Source organism: Equus caballus, chromosome 3 (assembly GCF_041296265.1).
Source record: "Equus caballus isolate H_3958 breed thoroughbred chromosome 3, TB-T2T, whole genome shotgun sequence".
NCBI classification, from domain to species: Eukaryota; Metazoa; Chordata; class Mammalia; order Perissodactyla; family Equidae; genus Equus; species Equus caballus.
Window position 1 is genome coordinate 22094295 of NC_091686.1, and position 19526 is coordinate 22113820.

The 19526-nt window shown below is 34.7% G+C and overlaps 1 protein-coding gene across 2 annotated transcripts in view; it reads left to right on the forward strand.

Moving 5' to 3' along the window:
• The window catches only part of AP1G1 (adaptor related protein complex 1 subunit gamma 1), a 71426-nt gene that overhangs the window by 19484 nt on the left and 32416 nt on the right, over positions 1-19526 (forward strand). For both annotated transcript variants that reach the window (XM_070263098.1, XM_070263099.1), the window contains exons 2-5: positions 1064-1267; positions 12246-12370; positions 17305-17446; positions 19058-19154. In XM_070263098.1, the coding sequence (XP_070119199.1) occupies positions 1067-1267; positions 12246-12370; positions 17305-17446; positions 19058-19154 (565 nt within the window). In that variant the 5' untranslated portion in view covers positions 1064-1066. The remainder of the gene's footprint in view (positions 1-1063; positions 1268-12245; positions 12371-17304; positions 17447-19057; positions 19155-19526) is intronic.

A 19526-nucleotide genomic window follows, 5' to 3' on the forward strand; every position in this document is an offset into this window, starting at 1 on the left:
AATCTCTGCTTAAGTTCCCAAAGATTTCTTCCTCTGTTTTCTCATGGATGATTTTTAGTTTTAGCTTATATATTTAGGTCTATGACCCATTTTGAGTTAATTTTTTTTTCTTGTATATTGTTTGAGGTTAGGGTTCTAGGTTATATTTTTCCCCCCATATAAATATCCAGTTTTGCCAGCACCATTTGTCAAAAAACGACCCTTTCTCCTATTGAATAACCTTGGCCCCTTGTTGACAGTCAGTTGAGTGTATTTGTGTGGATCTAGTCCTAAACTTTTCTATTTTGCTGTATTACTCTCTAAGTTTATCCTTAAATTCTGTTTCACACTGTTCTGATTACTGTAGCTTTGTAGTATTTCCTGAAATTAGGTAGTGCAAATTCTCCAACTTTGTTCTTTTTTTTCATAATCGTTTTGGCTGTTATAGGTCCATTATTTTTTTCACTTTTAAAAAATATTCATGAGACTATGACACTAACAGTCTTATCCTCTAAGATTGATTTATTTTTTCCCTCATCCCTTTTTCAAAGAGTACCCGGTGTACTGAGATGATTACTGTTTCTTGGAAAAGTGTTTAAATCTGACGATTGGGCTTCTCTCCTAGTCTCTCATTTTGTTGAATTGAGCTTTGATTGTGATCATATTCAATATTCGTTTGATACTTTGTTGAGTTATGTTGAGTTTAACAACTGAAAAGAAAATATTTATCTTCTCTAGAGAAGGTTAGGCATAGGCCTTTGTTTATTACTTTAAGGAGTGAGTAAAGATTGAGGTTGAGTTAGTTCCTAACGTATTTTGATGTTAGTGATGGACTTTACATATTGGTGTATTCTATGTCTTATTTTGCTTAATTTGATGTTTAACATTTTTGTTTATATTCTTTCCAGAAATTTACTGAGTTTTGAGGAGTTTGTACGTAATAGCTTTGCTGAAGCTTTGTATCATTGGGTTTATTTAGCAAGTTTTGAATTCTTAAAAATTGGAAATTTATGTGGGAAGTTGTGTAAATGATTTTGGTAGTAAAAAATGTGAACATCTTTATTTAATGTCTTTCCATATCCAGAGGATGCCAGCCCCTATCAGATTGCGGGAGCTGATCCGGACCATCCGGACAGCCCGAACCCAAGCCGAAGAACGAGAAATGATCCAGAAAGAATGTGCTGCAATCCGATCATCTTTTAGAGAAGAAGACAATACATACCGGTGTCGGAATGTGGCAAAATTACTATATATGCACATGCTGGGCTACCCTGCTCACTTTGGACAGGTAGGCTGGGCTGAGACCACATCTAGCAAGGGTACTCTTATTTGAATAACAGTAGCTCAAAGACTGTCAGGGAGAACAGGATACTTTTGATAGCCTTGTAGTCTGATCATTGTGGAACTGAGGGTAGAATTGAGAGAGAAGGCTGCAGACCTGGAAAAGCATGCTATTGCCATCAATTGTCCTTTCTATTGGGAATCTCTCTTTATGTGGATTAGAGTATGTTTTGATGGTGGCAGCTGCCTAACTTAAAGATTAGCCAGTAGATTGTGGTTCTTCTGTCACAGGGCCTGGATTATAAGTAAGAAAACGTTTGCTAAATGTTTCCTTAATTATTTTCTCTGTGCACGATATTATAAGGATGAACATTCAGAACAGATGTTTTTAAGTAAAAGCAGTTAGGTGGTTGCCAAGTGATGGCATTTAAGGATTTTGTCCTAATTACCTCATTCCTTGATTGCTACAACCACTGTGCCGCTGCCTCCTGATTCTCTCCCACACACAAATGTGTATTATTTGATATAGCCACTTTGGGCTTTGAGCATGATATGCTTGGTGTTAAGTACTTTCTTCTTTCCACATTTATACATGATGAGGGGGATTGAGTTGCAGAGAAGAGGATAGTGGGTTGTTTTTAAATTCTTATTAATGCTGTTAATTTTATTTCATTTAATTTAAGAATTGTATTATATGCTGAATAGTCTTTATGGAAAAGACTGCAAAATTAAAAGAAGCAATGTACAACACTAGGTAGTATGAGGAAAATACCCACTCATATTTCCTTTATTCAAAGATAACTATTGTTAATGTTGGATATATTTAATTTATCAGGAAAGGTGGCCACCAGTATGTCTTCTGTTCAGCTCAGTAACTTCAGTGGAAGGAGATTCCCCCACCCCTGAGTTAAAACAAAAAATTAATGAAATTGAATCTTACCAGACTAACTTGGGTTATTAGTTTTATGGTCATCTTGGGATTGGGAATGAGATCAGCCTCTCTAAAATACATGACTGAGAGTGGGAGAGCGTTAATTCCCCAAAGGAAAATTGAAGTGTTAATAATATCAGAGGAAAAGAGATCAGATACTAGGTAGGCAAAAACAACAGCTGTCTCCTATGTATACACGTGTTATATGCTTTTACCACATCAAAATTGATCCAGGTGGTTACTGATGCAGTGCATAACATACTTAGTAAAAACCAAATAGGTGTTCTTATATTCTCATTGGTTGATTTTAGGTAGACACAGTAGGTTAGATTTACAGAAGTCTGATGTGTTGGGCTATAAGGGGTAGTCAGGTGGGGAGAAGACTCTTAAACTCTCCACTCAGAGGTAACTGTTAACATCATGGAAACAGTAGTTTGACATACTCCCAAGGAGGTTCTTTAAGGACAAACTCTTGAATTTAAAATCATAGGATAGATTTAAGACTTTGGTGATTTTTAATTTTGTAAAAGAGCTCTCTATATATTTCTAAGATTTCATTTCTATAACATTTTTAAATAAAATATACTTTCCAGGTCTGTCTAGGTGGCATTTTTTTGGGTGTTTGGCAACTATTTGATAAAATATTTAATTCTTAGGTGGAAGTGTTAATACTCAAGGAAATTGTACTAAAATCTTGGTACAAAAAATATTTTTATGAGTGGGAATGGGAAATCATAATTCTAAGTCCCTTTTTCTGTTTCCTCTATTTCAATCAGTCATGGCCCTGTCCATATCAGTAATTTGGTACCCTGCGTATTGGAGTTCCCTTTGTAATGTACCCGTAAAAAAGTTAATATCTAATTCTCTCATCTGCCTGTATGAATCACAGTGCCTTTTTCATTTAATTATGTGTAAAAACTGGCCACTCTTTAATTGCATTTTATTTGTTAGACCTGTGCTGTTCATTATGATAGCCTTAGCTGTGTAGCCATTGGTCTCTTGAAATGTGGCTAGTTCAACTGAGGGGAATATTAAAGGAAAATAAAGTTTTGGGGAGTACTTGATGCAGTTATTGGGAAACTCTTGAGTGTGTTTTAGACAACTTGGGTATATGAATCTATCAATTGTAAATTTTATGAAATCTAAATACAGTTCAAATATTTCTGATGGATATGTAGTGTACAAATTATGTGCTGTAAGTGTAAAATACATACTGTGTTTAGAAGCCTTAGTGCAAAAGAAAGATGTAAAATAGCTAATAATTCTTATGTTGATTATATGTTGAAATGATTATATTTTAGATATATTGGGTTAAATAAAATATATTATTAAAACTAATTTCACCTGTTTCTTTTTACTTTTTATTGCAGTATCTAGCATGATGCTGTCCAATAGAAATAAAATATGAGCCAGATGTGTGATTTAAAAATTTCTAGTAGCCACATTGAAAAAGTCTTATGTAAATTTTACAGTAAAACCCATGAGGTGGTAATATCCTCAAGTTACAGATGAAGAAACTGAAATTCAGAGTCTAAGTGACTTGTTTAAATTCACACAGCTAGTAAATATTAGGGAGAGGATTAGAACTCAACCTTGTATCACTTCAAAACCTATTCATTCTTTGGGTTTAGTTTAAATCTATAAATAGCTATTTGCATTAAATTTATTAACTATTTTATTTAATTACTTTAGCCTTGCCTTGCACAAAGGATTTGAAATGGCTTATGTTACCAGCATCTATTTAAAAGAGAAAAAGAATAGTAGAAAGTAAGAGCTGGGAGAAGGAAGAATTCAGAACACAAGGCCAGTGTTGTTGTGGTTAGTGAGACAGCTAAGACAAGAAAAAAAACATTCAGTTATGTGGGTGTAATTACCAGAATTTAAGAGCACAACTGCAGGAACCAGACTGCCTGCATGTGAATTCTGGCTTTGTTACTTTACTATCTGTGTGGTTTTGAGCAAGATCCTTAACCTTACTTGTCTGTAAAATGAGGACAATCCTAATGCTACTTTGTAGGGTTATTATGAAGATTAAGTAAATTAATAAATGTTAAACGTTCATGTTTGGTGCATAACAAACCCTCAAATATTACCGACTATACCATTTCCTCAAGGACAGCAAACAAAAATTCTTGAAAAAGCACAGAATTTTGAAAGAGATGTTTTTATGTGGGTCTTTTGTGCAGGAGTCTGTTAGTAATGTAAGAGACAAGTATCCTCAATGTTGTTAAAACAAAAGCAGTGATAGATTTCCTATAGGGTTGTAACCTTTCACATGTCTGGCTTAAACACAGCCCAGAAATAAAGTGGAGTATCTAAAGAAGTGGGTAGATTGCAGGAGTAGAAAATGGTGGCTTGGGGGCCACCTTCTTTCACAGATGTGTTTTTTTCTTGCAAATATTTAAAATTGTTTTTTCTTTTTTTAAAGATTTTATTTTTTTTCCTTTTTCTCCCCAAAGCCCCCCAGTACATAGTTGTATATTCTTTGTTGTGGGTCCTTCTAGTTGTGGCATGTGGGACGCTGCCTTAGCGTGGTTTGATGAGCAGTGCCATGTCTGCGCCCAGGATTCGAACCAACGAAACACTGGGCCGCCTGCAGCGGAGCGTGCGAACTTAACCACTCGGCCACGGGGCCAGCCCCTTAAAATTGTTTTTAATTTGCTGCTAACATATAAAAACCAAGGAACATCTCGTAGAAATCTGCATTTCTAATTTCTCTTAGAAAATCAAAGAATTTGACAACACTGGATTCACATTTTCACATGGCAGTAATAGGCTAGTGACCACCTCCAGGCTGGGCATGCATTCTCTTGTTTTTTTCCCAATTCCAACCTGGCCTGCTGTACCCAATTACCTGGCTCCAATAGTCTTCCCTTCCCTCAGTATAGTATAGCACCCCACTTCCTTAGGTTCTCTAGTTTTACAATGTTGTCCATAAGGTCTTACACATCTTTGGTGAAATTTATTCATAGGGCTCCTTGGAGCTCTTGTTCCTATTGCAAATAGCATTCTTAAAAAATTTTAATAATTATTTTGTAGCTATATAGAAATATAATTGATTTTTATATATTTGTCTCCCTAGCAACATTATTGAACTCGGTTCTAAAAGTCTCTGTAGACTTCGTTGTTTCTGTGTTGTCAATACTATTGTCTGCAGATAACGGCAGTTTCCTTCCTTTTCCATTCTTAAATATTTTCTTTTTTCTTATTTCCTTACTACATTGTATGTGTGGTACAATATTGAAAAGAAGCAGCGATAGTAGGCATCCTTACCTTGAGCACCCTTCAGCCCAGATTGTGGTCTTCAAATACCAGTTTACTCTGATAGGGCCAGGGACCATTGGAAAAATGGCTCGTCCCAAATCTGGGGCGGGAAATGTACAAAATAAGCTTGTACTGTCTTTCTGTGCCAGAAAGCAAGAAAGACTACAGAGGTAATGTTAAAAGGATTTAGTAGCCACCAAAGAGGCTGTCATGCCTCAAAATGAGAAAATATGAGCATTAATAAGAATAATAATTGTAATTGAAACATACTGAGTTTCTATTGGTGAGTTCATAATAATTTTTAGAAATTTTAAAAACTCCATTGGTTATCTTTGAAGGATACCAGGAAACAGACTCATTATTTTGAGAACTAGTAAATAAAAGGAAAGAAATAAACAATTATTCTGCATTTCCTTACCAGCAGTTCCTTCTGAAGGAATTGTTGGTAAGTTCTTTCTGAAGGAACTATTCATAACCCAATGGTGTACATACAGAAGTTACTCCTTAGGGGGATAGCCTAGCTAAGAAATTAAGAAGGAATGAAAAAATTACACTATTACCATTTTGCAGCCCCTGATGATCATCAGTGCTGCTAATGTCACAAAAGAGAGACAATCACCAGAAATAATTATAAGCCTCTTGATGAAAGTTGATATCACCGCCTTTGAAGTATATTTGCTAAATCAAAACGAAAACTGAAAAACCTGAATCTGATCAAGGCTCCCTGTTCGTTCAAAAAGAGACATTTATAAGAGTGTTCAATGCAGCATTGTTTCTAAGAGGAAAACGTTGGAAACAATTGTGCTCACAAAAAGAGTAGGTAAGTTGTGATATATTCACAAGTGGGGTACTATAGAGCAATGAATGTGACTGATTTAGAGGCTTCTTGTCTGGAAATGAGTAATACTCAAAAGATGTTGAGTGAAAGAGCAGGAATATGGTATGATACGTATATAAAGTTTAAAACATTCAAAAGCAATGGTTTCTACGTGTGTAGTAAGGACATAGGGCATGGCAGTGATGAACAGTGGTTTTAAGTTTTGGTTACTCCTGGTATTGAGGCAGAGTATGGAGAAGGCTTCAGTTGAGTTTGTAATATTAAAAAATTTTAAATAAAATAAATGGGGTAAAATGTTAAGATTTGATAAAGCTGGTTGGTGGGTCAATAAGTGTTATGTGACCTTTTGTGTGTTTTTGAATGAAATATTTCATAATAAATTTTCTCAAGAGAAAAAAATGGGATGCAGTAGGAATGTTAGTGTTTTGTGGGTTGTTTTTTTCCCTATGCCAGAAGAATGAAAAAACAGGCTCTGGTCTGTATAGATTTTATGTTGCTAGGCTACATACTGATAAAGCAGTTACAAGCTTGTTGTTCAAAAATGTGTGACTGTGTGTGTATAAATTAGAAAGTTATTTCGGAATATTAAAATGAAATAAAGGTAACTTTTAAAAAGACCTAACCAATCAGTTGCAGATCCATTCATGTTTACAAAATTTTAATTGCATCTTTTCATCAAGGTGATTGTTCACATCATAAAGCTCAAATGTTAAATTTAAAAGTAAATGTATGTGTGCATTTCACCTTGTGGGAAATTGTTCTACAAGCTAACAAAATGGGTGCAGCTTTTTTCTGAAGGGCAACCAGATTAAATGTTGAAAAAAGACTAGTTGTACTTGCTTCAGAATAGTGTAACGAGCCAGAAACCTAATAAAGTTCTCTTTTTAAAATTACTTTGAAATTCAAAGAAAATTGGAACAATTGTCATCTAGAAAAAGTTTATAAAATTTAATTGTCAAGCTCTACCTAAAATATACTCCATCAGAATATCCTGGGGGTGACCTATATTTTTCAAAAATCTCCCAGATGATTTTGAGCAGTCAGATTTGGGAACCACTTCTTAAGCCACTGACTGTATTTTTTCCAAAGGGGGCTGATAACTTCAGTCTCTTAGGCTTGTTACTTGTGGCTTCTTGGAATGCTGCTGCTGAGAATTCTTTAGGCCACTTGAAGGATCAGCTGGAGAGAATTACTGTTTGCCCTGAAAGCAGAGAGTAGAGGACAACTGTTAATGGTCTTCCATGATGTGGCTCAGTTACTTTAGCCATGAGGAAACTGAGGCCCAGGGTGTTGAAATAACTTGCTTAGGTCTCTTAGCTAGAAGTAGGGTTGGAGAGGCATGGTTTCTTTCTATTCCACTATGTATTATGTGAAGAGATAGGAACCTTGCTCTGATGTTTTCTTAGTGTTTCTGATCTGAATTGGGTGCCCTTCCTAACTTGTTTTCACAGTAGCTTGTGCATAACTGTCACAGTATATATAACATACTTTGTGATATATATCCAAATGTTGGTTTTGTTTTATGTGCCCTTCTAATTATATCAGTGAGAATGTCTAGCACACTGGTTTGTACTCAGCAGGAGTTTACTAAATTAAAGCAAAACCACGTGGGGCCGGCTCCGTGGCTGAGTGGTTAAGTTCATGCGCTCTGCTGCGGCGGCCCAGGGTTCGGATCCTGGGCGCGGACATGGCACCGCTCATCAGGCCACGTTGAGGTGGCGTCCCACATCCCACAACTGCAACTAAGATGTACAACTATGTACCAGGGGGGTTTGGGAAATAAAGCAGAAAAAAAAAAAAAGATTGGCAACAGTTGTTAGCCCAGGTGCCAATCCTTAAAAAAAAAAAAAAAAAATCAAAACCACGTGTCTCAAAACAGTTGGAAAGTAAATATAAAAAATCAGTGAGTGGCAAAGATTTACCACAATCAGCCCTTTCAGATGGAAGATTGGGGGAGACAGAGAAGGTTGCTATGGAAAAGCAAGTATGTTAAGAGTGTTGTTGACAAGCGAGAAATTGATAGTAGGTGAAGAATATGAAATAACTGTCAGCGGAAAAAAGCACAACCATTGTGGGGATTAGAGATAAGGAATGAACATATTTCTTAAGTTCCTACAGCATCACAGGTATAATAGAATAGCACAGTAATTGTTCATTATGAAGTTATCTAAAAAAAGGCTGATTGTTTCCATCTACTGAGTTAGATTTTCATAAGATCCTGGCCTTAAATTTTCAAAGTCTTTTTCATAAAATTCGAAGACTCAGTTTTTTTTATTTTTTGGAATACATGGTGTTCAACTTTGGAGGGGGAACAAATGGTTTTCCTAAATTATTTTTTCCTTTTCAGTAAGTTGTCTAACCGCAAATTAAGGTATAAGTTCCCATTATCCTACAGTTTTTGATTTTTTCTCCTAGTCCAATATTATTTATCTTTGGAATAGATAATGACAATTCATTGATGCAAAATCTAAAAGATACAAAAGGATATATGATGAAAAAACTGTTCTCTGTCCTCTTCTAGTCACTTAGCTTCTCTGCTTGTAGGTAGCTAGGGGTATCAGTTTCTTGGCTATCTTTCTAGAGGTATTTTATACATCACTAGGCAATGGAAATATATATTCTCACTCCCTCCCCTTTAAAATATATAACATGCTGTTTGTACTGTCCATTTATTAATCTATCTTGAAGGTTAGACCATATCAATATATAAAGAGCTTCCTTTTTTTTTTAGCTTTTTTGACATGCTCATAGTAGTCTGTCCAGCACAGTATTTCGTTATATGTGTGAATCATAATTTATTAAACTAATGCCTTATTAATGGACATTATTTCCAGTCTTACTGTTTAAAATAATACTATAGTTGAATAATATCCATTATTTTGCATGTGTGAATATAAATGTGGTATAAGTTCCTACAAATAGATTGTTGAGTCAAGAGGTATGTGTATTTGTAATTTAGCAAGGCAAGGTCTTTCTTGCTACAGCTTGTTTATACTTCCATCACTGATGTCCTCACACTGTTAAACCATTTTTTTATCTTTGCTATTGGATTAAAAAGTAGTATCTCAGTATAGTTTTGATTTGCATTTCTTTTTCTTTTCTAATAACTTCATTGAGGCATATTTTGTATATCATATAATTCACTCTTTTCAAGTGTACAGTTCAATGATTTTTTTAGTAAATTTAGCTAGTTGGATTTGCATTTGTTTTATGAGGAGATTGAACTCCGTATGTCTGAATTACTTTTGTTTTCTTTGAACTGTCCGTTTTCTTTGTCCATTTTTATATTGGCTTGTTGGTCTTTTCAGAAATCAATTTGTAGGATCCTGTTATATAGGATTTCATATCTGAAATGAATTGCAAATATTTTTTTCCAAGTTTGTCATTTGTCTTTTGCCTTTGCTCACAGAGTTTGGAGTAAAAGCAAAAGTTTTTTGTTCTCTGTAGTGGTGTGAATCTAAAAGCTGGACTGTTTACCATGGTCTTAAAGCATATGCTAGATTTGTGGATTACAAATGTTTCAGATAGCATTTTCAGGTAGCTTTAAGTGAGGAGGAGTAGTACAGGATGGATTTGAGGTTGTTACCTAAGGGGTGGATGCATTTAATTAATTACTATTTTTCTTTTGTTCTGTAATTCATCCAAGTGTTGAGTTGTGTTTTAGCTATTGCTGCTCAAAAATGGATGCCCTCCCTTCACATTTACCCACACCCTATTGTACTCCCCTCTATCCTTTTTCTTTTTTAATGTTTGAAAACTTTGATAACATTCTGAAAGGTGAAACATGGTACCTTCTCAGCACTATTGCTGGCCACCACACCTAAGCGTGAAATGTGATGAGAGTTAATCCTTCGTTGAAGGATGTATTTCAGATGCCCTTTCCAGTCATATAATCTTATATTTACCCCTCAAATTTGTCACCTTCAAAAATAAAATGCTTATTTTTGAAGCAGAGTCACTGTACAAATGGGGAATATTAAAAAGAATTAGTTTAGTGTTTGACCCTTTAAAGTTTAGTTTTTCTTTTTGCTGCTTAGTTTTTAGGTGAGTTTTAAAAAGCAATAAATTGTACTCACTGGTCACTGATGACTTGTAATGTGACTATCATAAAACTTGGTCCTAAAAAATAACAAGTAATATTAATGCCTAAGAATATGTCCTTCTCATTAGTTCATCTTAATAAAACGTTTTTGGGTAATTTATTTGTATAATGCCTGGTGTTTGCCAGAAGCGTGATTCAATAAGGATGATGAAAATTCAGTGATTCTTGGTTCCTGGAACGTTTTCTTTCACTGCTAAGATATTTGTAGAATTATTAAATGGGAAGATTTAAAAACCTTCAGTTTAAAACAGTAAGATTTTTAAAATAACATTTTGGCTCTTGGTTTTCTCATTCACCTTAGCAATAATTTTTCTGCTGACCTTGGAAAAATGACTTGCATCATCTTGTATTTCAGAACTTTTTTAGATTTAAATTGATTGTATAGTGGGAAGGGGAGAGATGTTACATGATCTTTGTCAGTCTCCGAAGGCATTTCAGTTTTCCTTTAGGATCCTGATTACTCTCCCTTGGAGGCATGTTTGACTTGCTCATGATAATATAGTTATTTCACTACCTTTGGGTGTTTTTAATGCAGGTACATTGAGAAAGCAATTTTTTTCTTTTTGAGGAAGATTAGCCCTGAGTTAACATCTGCCGCCAATCCTCCTCATTTTGCTGAGGAAGATTGGTGCTGAGCTAACATCCATGCCCATCTACTTTATATGTGGGATGCCTGCCACAGCGTGGTTTGATAAGCGGTGCGTAGGTCTGTGCCCGGGATCTGAACCAGTGACCCCCTGGCCCCTGAAGCATAGCACGGGAACTTAACCGCTATGCCACCAAGCTGTCCTAAGAGAGCAGTTTTTAAATAGCTGAAACAATTTTATTTGTAAATTCTTTTACTTTCCTCAATTTCACTTTTGAACTTACTAAACAAATTTTTATGGAAAGTAATCTGACCTGATCTTAGATTCCTGTGTCCACAGGTCTGCATTTGAACCCCTTTCCTTGGGATGCAATGATTCTAAATGGGAGTATGGTTTGAAAAACCCTTCTAGAGAGTCTAACTTGTGTACACCTTTTGAAAACCACTGCTCTGGAGGACATGTTTGGCCTTTTCCATGTTTGTTGAGATGGAATGATAAAGTATATCAGAGTGATTGTGATGTTCAAAAAAAGGCTAAGTAGAGAGACAAATTATTTAACTGCAATGATTCTTAAGGTCTTAGGTTTCTTAACAATTATGTAAAGAAAAATCACATAAAACATTTTAGGTTAATTCCACTACTGAGTTTTCCTCTGGCTTTTTTTTTTCCTTCTATGTTTGGTTCTTAAACCCTCACCTCTTCCATACTACTTGATTCAAGCCCGAAATATAGCACTTTCCACATTATACTAAAGTTAGTCAGTCTCTCTTCTACAATTGTGCATTCCTGATGTTTAGCATAGTGTTTGGCACTTGGGTGTATTTCTAGGTATTGAATTTTTTGATATTCAAAATAGGAACCAGACCTTAAATACATACATGAGTTAGGTGCTCACTTAATATATTTGTTATTTAATATTTAGTATAACCTAGGGATTAAGTTAGGAGTTAGGGTTATTAATATCTTATTATAGTACTTTACTAGTTTGTGTGGATCTGTAGAACTAAGTTAAACTTCACAGACTTGGATGACAGATTTCATAGGACCTTGACAAGATGATCTATTCCAGAACTTGACTATTATTATCATGATATCCAAAGATCTTAAATCTTTGCCTTTTAGCTAGGTAGTTTGATGATACGGTTAGATCTGTTTACTTTAGTCACCCATTGACTCTTGAATTAAAGACATTGCTTTTCTAGATTTTGGTAGCAATTTCTTAATTTCTTTTTTTCCCCCTTTTTCCTTTTTTTTTATTTTCAGTTGGAGTGCCTCAAGCTTATCGCCTCTCAGAAATTCACAGACAAACGCATTGGCTATTTAGGGGCAATGCTGCTGTTAGACGAAAGACAAGATGTCCATCTTCTCATGACCAACTGTATCAAGAAGTAAGTCTTACCTTCCTTCTAATAACTACTTTGCTCTTTTAGGTATTTTTTGTGATATCAAGAACTTATGTTCCCTGATTTTATATTTACTGTCTAGAATACATGTGAATTGCTTTTGGTTCTGTAGCTTATATGTAAAGAGGCTAAGCAGAGGATTGAAACTTTTGTAGGAGATAATTTAATGATGGTACTGCTGTACATCTTCAGGCATAGGGAGACAATTTAGCAATGAAATAAGCATTTGGGCCTTAGAGAATAGAAAAAGCATTGGTAAATCTGAGCTTTCTTATCTTATATTTCTGGGACTTTGAATACCACGAGTAACGAAACTTTACATTTATTAAAGAATTGCCAGGGTATATTCTGAGTAAATATCACTTAAGGGTAATAAGAGAGATCCTGCTTGCCAGCGAGCTAATCCAAGATTTCAGTTGCATGGAATTAAACTTAGCCCTGTGAATTTTTGTGTGTAAGTCTTTTTTATCTTTGATGGCTGCTTAACTGATTTACTAGTCCAGTCATTTTTGATTAACTTACAAACCAAGGCATGCTTGCTATATGGAGAAATTAGAAGGCTTGAGCAGGGACTTAGCAGGTCTTCCCAGTATCTCTCTTATAATAAATTTCTGGTAGAAAGTTATGGAAGTTTTCATGGCCTTGTTGGTTAAAGGTACGTTTTGATTTGTTTCAGTTTGATTTTGGTTTGTCTATCAGTTTAATATCCTTTTTTAGATTGCTTCTTCATTTTCAGTATTTGTATGTTTGACAGAAAGTAGAAGCAGGAAGATACAGGTAATAAATTTGTAGACATTGAACTCTTATACTTACCTGTGGTAAATACTTCTCTATTTTAAAATTTCTCAATGGATAATGGAAAATTTCAAAAGAAAGTTATGGTTTGGTTGTAAATATAGCATGTAACGTGTAAATACATTGAGTCTGTGAATTTAATTTTGAGTGAATCTTGTTTTTTTGGCCTTGAAATAAATATGAATAATGAAAATCTAGTTGATTCATTTATTCAACAAATATTTATTGTGAACTTGTTGCATGCCAGGAGCTGTTGTAGCTCTGGTGATGGAGAATGAAAAAAATGGGCAGAAATCCTTGGTGTCACGGAAGTTACATTGTTGATGTTCAGCATGACTCTTATACGTTTCCTCTGGACAGGCCTCTGAGAGTTTCTTTAATTTCTGTTCTTGCATGCTCTGTTGCCCTTTTTACTCAAGCCCTCGATCACGTGCTGATAATTTGGCAGTTCTGCCTAGCAGCAAGTTCATATTAGAGAGTTAATATCAAACTCAAGTATAGGTTTATAGGTTGATAAAAGTTGAAGAATGAGGCACATAGGCAAAGAAGTACTCTTTGTGTTTAATTTTAATGAGTCAAGCCCCAAGTGTATTTGAGAGAGAGCTACTTTTTTGCTAATTGGAAATTGATCTTCAGTTTAAGCTTGGTTAAAAGACTTTGGATCATTCAGTTTTGTTTTATTTTTAAATATGTTAATAAATGGGGAGTTTTTTTGCATGAACTTTTTGCTTTTTTTTGTATTATTGGTCATAGTGTACCAGCATAATGAATGTTTGCCTCCTTCACTGGCCTAGAAAAACTCTTAAGATATTAAAAAATTTGGGATTAAATCTTTAAAAATTGGATATGATATTTTTAAGAGCTAGCAACATGCAAATTATTTTTTTTTAAATTGAGGTTATGATAGTTTACAACCTTGTGAAATTTCAGTTGTACATTATTATTTGTCACTCATGTTGTAGGTGCACCACTTTACCCTTTGTGCCCACCCCCACCCCCCGTTTCCCCTGGTAACCACTAATCTGTTCTCTTTGTCCATATGTTTATCTTCCACATATGAGTAGAATCATACAGAGTTTGTCTTTCTCTATCTGGCGTATTTCGCTTAACATAATACCCTCAAGGTCCATCCATGTTGTTGTGAATGGGGCAATTTTATCCTTTTTTATGGCTGAGTAGTATTCCATTGTATATATATATACACACCGTATCTTCTTTATCCAGTTATCAGTCAGTGGGCACTTACGTTGCTTCCATGTGTTGGCTATTGTGAATAATGCTGGAGTGAACATAGGGATGCATGAGTTTCTTTGAATTGCTGCTTTCAAGTTCTTTGGATAGATACCCAGTAGTAGATGGTTGAGTCATATGATATTTCTATTTTTAATTTTTTGAGAAATCTCCATACTGTTTTCCATAGTGGCTGCACCAGTTTGCATTCCCACCAGCAGTGTATGGGGGTTCCTTTTTCTCCATAACCTCTCCAACATTTGTTATTTTTTGACTTGGTTATTTTAGCCATTCTGACGGGCGTAAGGTGATAGTATAATTTTAATTAACATGCAGATATTCTTAATCATTGAAAAATGAATGAAAAACAACTAAATATTCTTGGGAACTGAGAGACTAAATGGTAAAGCCATAGTTGATACTCAAGCTTCATTTTACCAGTAATTTTTATCTTAAATATTCAAATTGCTGAAAAGTAGCAAACTTGGTTAATTTACAATTTACCTTCTTTTCCTGTCTTTGTTCTTCAGGGACGACTAAAACCACTTGTTAGTTTATTAAAATTACCAATAATGACCTTTACTTGTTAACATGAATAACAGTTTTTGTAAAAAATAAACTATTTTCTAAAACAAAAACAATTTAGTGAGGAGAATGGTCTTATTTTACATTTTTGTAAATCTCTTTAATATTTGGCTTCATGGAAGACAGCTAGATGCTCATATTTGCTTTTGCATTCAATTTCTTGTATTATATTTTGATTGAAGTTCATGAAGAAGATCCAGCCTTTCACAGATAATGAAGTTAGAAAAGGAAGAGGACTTTAATAGCCTTTCAAATAGCTATAGAAATTCTTCTTTGATACTATATCAAAACTCCACAAGTGGTAGTTTCTTAAGGATTAGTTATGATGTGGAACCTGCAACTCTATCAGTGAAGTTGGGTACTTTGTTAAATTAAAACCCATTGGTCTGTCTTGACACTTTAAATGAATCTTTTATTCTTGCATGATTTTGTAACACCATGCCTAAGGCATTTGGAAAGAAATGGTTCACTGAGTTAAATTATTGGTAGACTGTTAAATTCATGGTAGCAATACAAGTTTCCAAAATTCTAATTTTCGCTTCAAAGCTTGAGTTTTATCATTGGCAGCAAATATCATCAGTTGTTGCTCTTGAAAGTGATAGGTTTACTGGGGACCTTTTCCAGAAAATGTCTTTCAGATACCCAAATCTTATGAACTATAGTTGTCCATCAGTTATTTTTTGAATAAAAATGATGTCCATTTTAAAAGCAGCTAGTTCATAGTTTAGCTTACAATTGAAACAAATGCACAAGTGCTTTTCTTTGAGATTGCCACTTCAGTATGCAGCGAAGTACTTTATGCATACTTCCTGTTTCATCATTTCATCATACAGAATATTTAAAAATGTGCTCTCAAGAATCAATATTTAATAAAACTAATCATTTTTACTGCTTTTTCATGGGCAGTCTTAAATGATACTAACTTTCTTCCTCTGTGAGCGTGTGATAGTGAATACAATGACTACTAGTACGCTTTGGTGCCACTGCCCTAATTTTTGCTAATGTACCAGTAGTTTTTTCCCACCATTGCTTTTGCACCATCAGTGCAAATATTAGTATGGTTGACAAATAACGAATTAGTATTGTGAAAATAGTTTGGATCTCATGGACTCTCTGAAACAGTCTTGGGGACTTCTAGAGATCTGTTAACCACACTTTGAGAACCGCTGCACTAAAGGATACTAAAATGCGTTTAAAGCTGGTAGAAGTAGCGTAACTTATAATACTTCAGCTTCTGAGTGTAAAATTTGACTATAATATATGGATGAGTTTACTGGTTCAAGCTTTTAACATTTCACCTTTTGCTGAAGGTGTACTTCCTGGCTGGTTTGGAAATAATTTTGTACAATAATCAATGCCTGTTAGAAATAGGATTTTGTGTATCTGGATCACCAGATAGTGAGCCTCTCTGTAAATATCTAACTTAGTTGAAGGTATTTTAAATAGCTAATTTTTTTAGTTAGTATTTTTTCCCTTCTTTTGAATAAGTAAAAGTGTAAAAATTAACGTAACATGAAGGTTAATACTGTGCCATAAGATCAAAGGTTTCAGAGTGTTTCTGTTGTGATGTTTAATTTGTCTTAAGTGCTCTAGCAGTAGAGATTGTGTTTTCTGATGTTTTTAAAAAAAGATTTTGGTTAATGTATATCTTCCTCTTTTTTTGTAGTTAGTAGAGCATATTACAGATCTTTTAGGGGGCTGGCCCCGTGGCCAAGTGGTTAAGTTCGCATGCTCTGCTTTGGCGGCCCAGGGTTTTGCTGGTTTGGATCCTGGGCATGGACGTGGCACCACTCATCAGGCCACGCTGAGGCGGCCTCCCACATGCCACAACTAGAAGAACCCACAACTAAAATATACAGCTATGTACTGGGGGGATTTGGGGGGAAAAAGCAGGGGAAAAAAAAGATTGGCAACAGTTGTTAGCTCAGGTGCCAATCTTAGAAAATAAAAATCTTTTAAAGATACAATTATGCTTCATATTGCTATCATTACTAGTTTTTAGTTTCAATGGTTTGTTGAGTTTTCTAAAGTGGGTTGTCTTTATTGTCCAACAGATAACGTGTTGTCCAATTTCTGTTGCTTTGGTATCTGGAAACATTGGGTTGTAAGCCTATTAGGAGGGACTGTCAGTTTACTGTATTGATAATATGTAATAAAGTTAGAATAAACTTTTTTTGCAACAAATAATCCTATTATTTTTCTTATTGGAGAAATCGTGAATCGTTCTGAGCACCTCATTAGATTGTGAAGCTTCTTCATGGGGAGCACCAGGCAGAGCGTGTTCATTTTCACCTTCTTTTCTTTTGCAGTGATCTTAACCACAGCACGCAGTATGTGCAGGGTCTAGCACTTTGTACCCTCGGCTGCATGGGCTCCTCAGAGATGTGCAGAGATCTTGCAGGAGAGGTAGAGAAACTCCTGAAAACCTCCAACTCTTACTTAAGAAAAAAGGTAACTTTTAATGAAACCAAATGTCTGTCTTTGGATTAGGGAGTATCATGCAGATGAGAAGGCAAATTATTCATTGTTGAAAGCTCTGATGATAATATAACATATCTTTCTTTGTGCAGTAAATGTATTTTAAATGATTGTATATGAGTCAAGTGTTTATAAATCAAAATCTATTTTTTGTACTAATTTTAGAGAGCTGTTTTTGAATTAACTCTCCAATTGATAAGTCATTGTGAACACTTTAATTCTTCTCTTTATTCATCTTTTTTCAAGGCAATGATTTATAAACACATGTTACTCGATATCCTAGATGGCATACCTAATTACTTCCTAAATTACCTGATTCTAGACAGTATTAAGACAAAGTAATAATTAACAGATCTTTACAAATTTTACTTTTATCCTAATTATTAGTGCCCATGCCTTTGTATTAGGGCCTTTGAATCTCTGGAAGTGCAGTTCCATTGGGACCTACATAATTATTAGAGAATGATCTAGAACACACTTTCTAAAATTGGTGTGTCTAAATGGAATAGTAATGGAAGACAATGATCTTATTCTCTATCTGCTTTTATTTATTGCTATAAACATTTTATTTTATGTCCTTGAACCCTAAAGCCTTCTTAAACAAAAGGTATAAAATTTAGAATTCCAAGAAGTGAGCACATGCTATCCTCTGGTTAGCATTTATGGTGCCTCTATATTAATGGTCTCTGTCCCTCTGTGTTAATGGTGTGAGACAGAGACATTGAAAGGGCCACGCTCTTTTCCAGGATCATATACTTTAATGATAGCTGCAACCCAAAGCCAGTCCTTTCTCTTAAAGGATATGAAAGCTGCTCTTGTTCAGAAGGTATATTATTTAATTAAATAAAACATTCGTGCAGATTAAGAGAAAAGTCATTTTTTCTCCAAATAGAACATGGGAAGAATTAGCTGAAATCTTTTCTTATTAATGTATCTAAACTTTGATGGTATTCAACTCCAACAAATAGTAGTTATGCTTACTTTGCAGGGGAGTAACAAAAATCAATCTTTGAATGTACCTTTCTTTCCAGTGAACAAGCTGAGACCATCTTTTCTTTAGTAGAGACTAGCTACGTAGCTTACAAATGATTCTCTTGATGTCCTCAGAGAGTGAATTGAGGAAGGTATAGGTATTATTAAAAGTAACAGCAGGTTTAAGCATCTGCAGTATACATCTTTGAATTGCATGATGTTTTTATAAAACTTTTTGATCATCTTAGAAGAATGATTATCACAGATGGAAGTCTTTATTTTTTACTTTGCCAAAACTCCACATGAGTTATATTTAATTTGTTTGATAAAGTCATGTTAACCATGGTCTAGTCTAAAAAGTTTTTGTCCACATATTTAGCAATATGTGAACAAAGGGACAGGTGAGCTAGAGGTTCTCATTAATGCGATTAATAGTATAAATTGGAAAGCCCTAACCAGTTAATAAATAATAAATCTGATATCTAACTTCATTCTTCCTTATTTTTCTAGTAGATCAACTGGTTGATAATGTTTTTTGTGTTTTTATAAGACTGTTTTATAAGCCTTGACTTAATTGAAATAAATCTTTTGTCCTTTTTATTTTTTTTATAGGCAGCACTATGTGCTGTTCATGTCATCAGGAAGGTTCCTGAACTTATGGAGATGTTTTTACCAGCAACAAAAAATTTATTGAATGAAAAGAACCATGGTAATGTGATTTGGATGCACTGATGAAGTACTGAGGGAGCAAGGGAAGGAGACAGGCTTAGGCAGCGTTGGCCTCTGTCTCAGTGCAGTGGACTTGGCTTTCTGTGGTACTTAGATGCTTTTCCAGAAAAGGGCTCATCTGTCTTCTACTCTCATATCCTAGTTTTCTGATTAGAGATTGATTCCTTAATAATGAACTTGTTTTTCATCTCTAGTCCTCTTTTACTGTATTAAAAGTACTCTATTAAGTTACAAAAATTCAGTGCAATGTACAAATGATCCTAGCCTTGATTTTCATGTATAAAACCTTTTGATTTCTTGACTATTTTATAATAGAAGAAAAATTATTTCTTTATTGCCTTCTGGTAAGAGT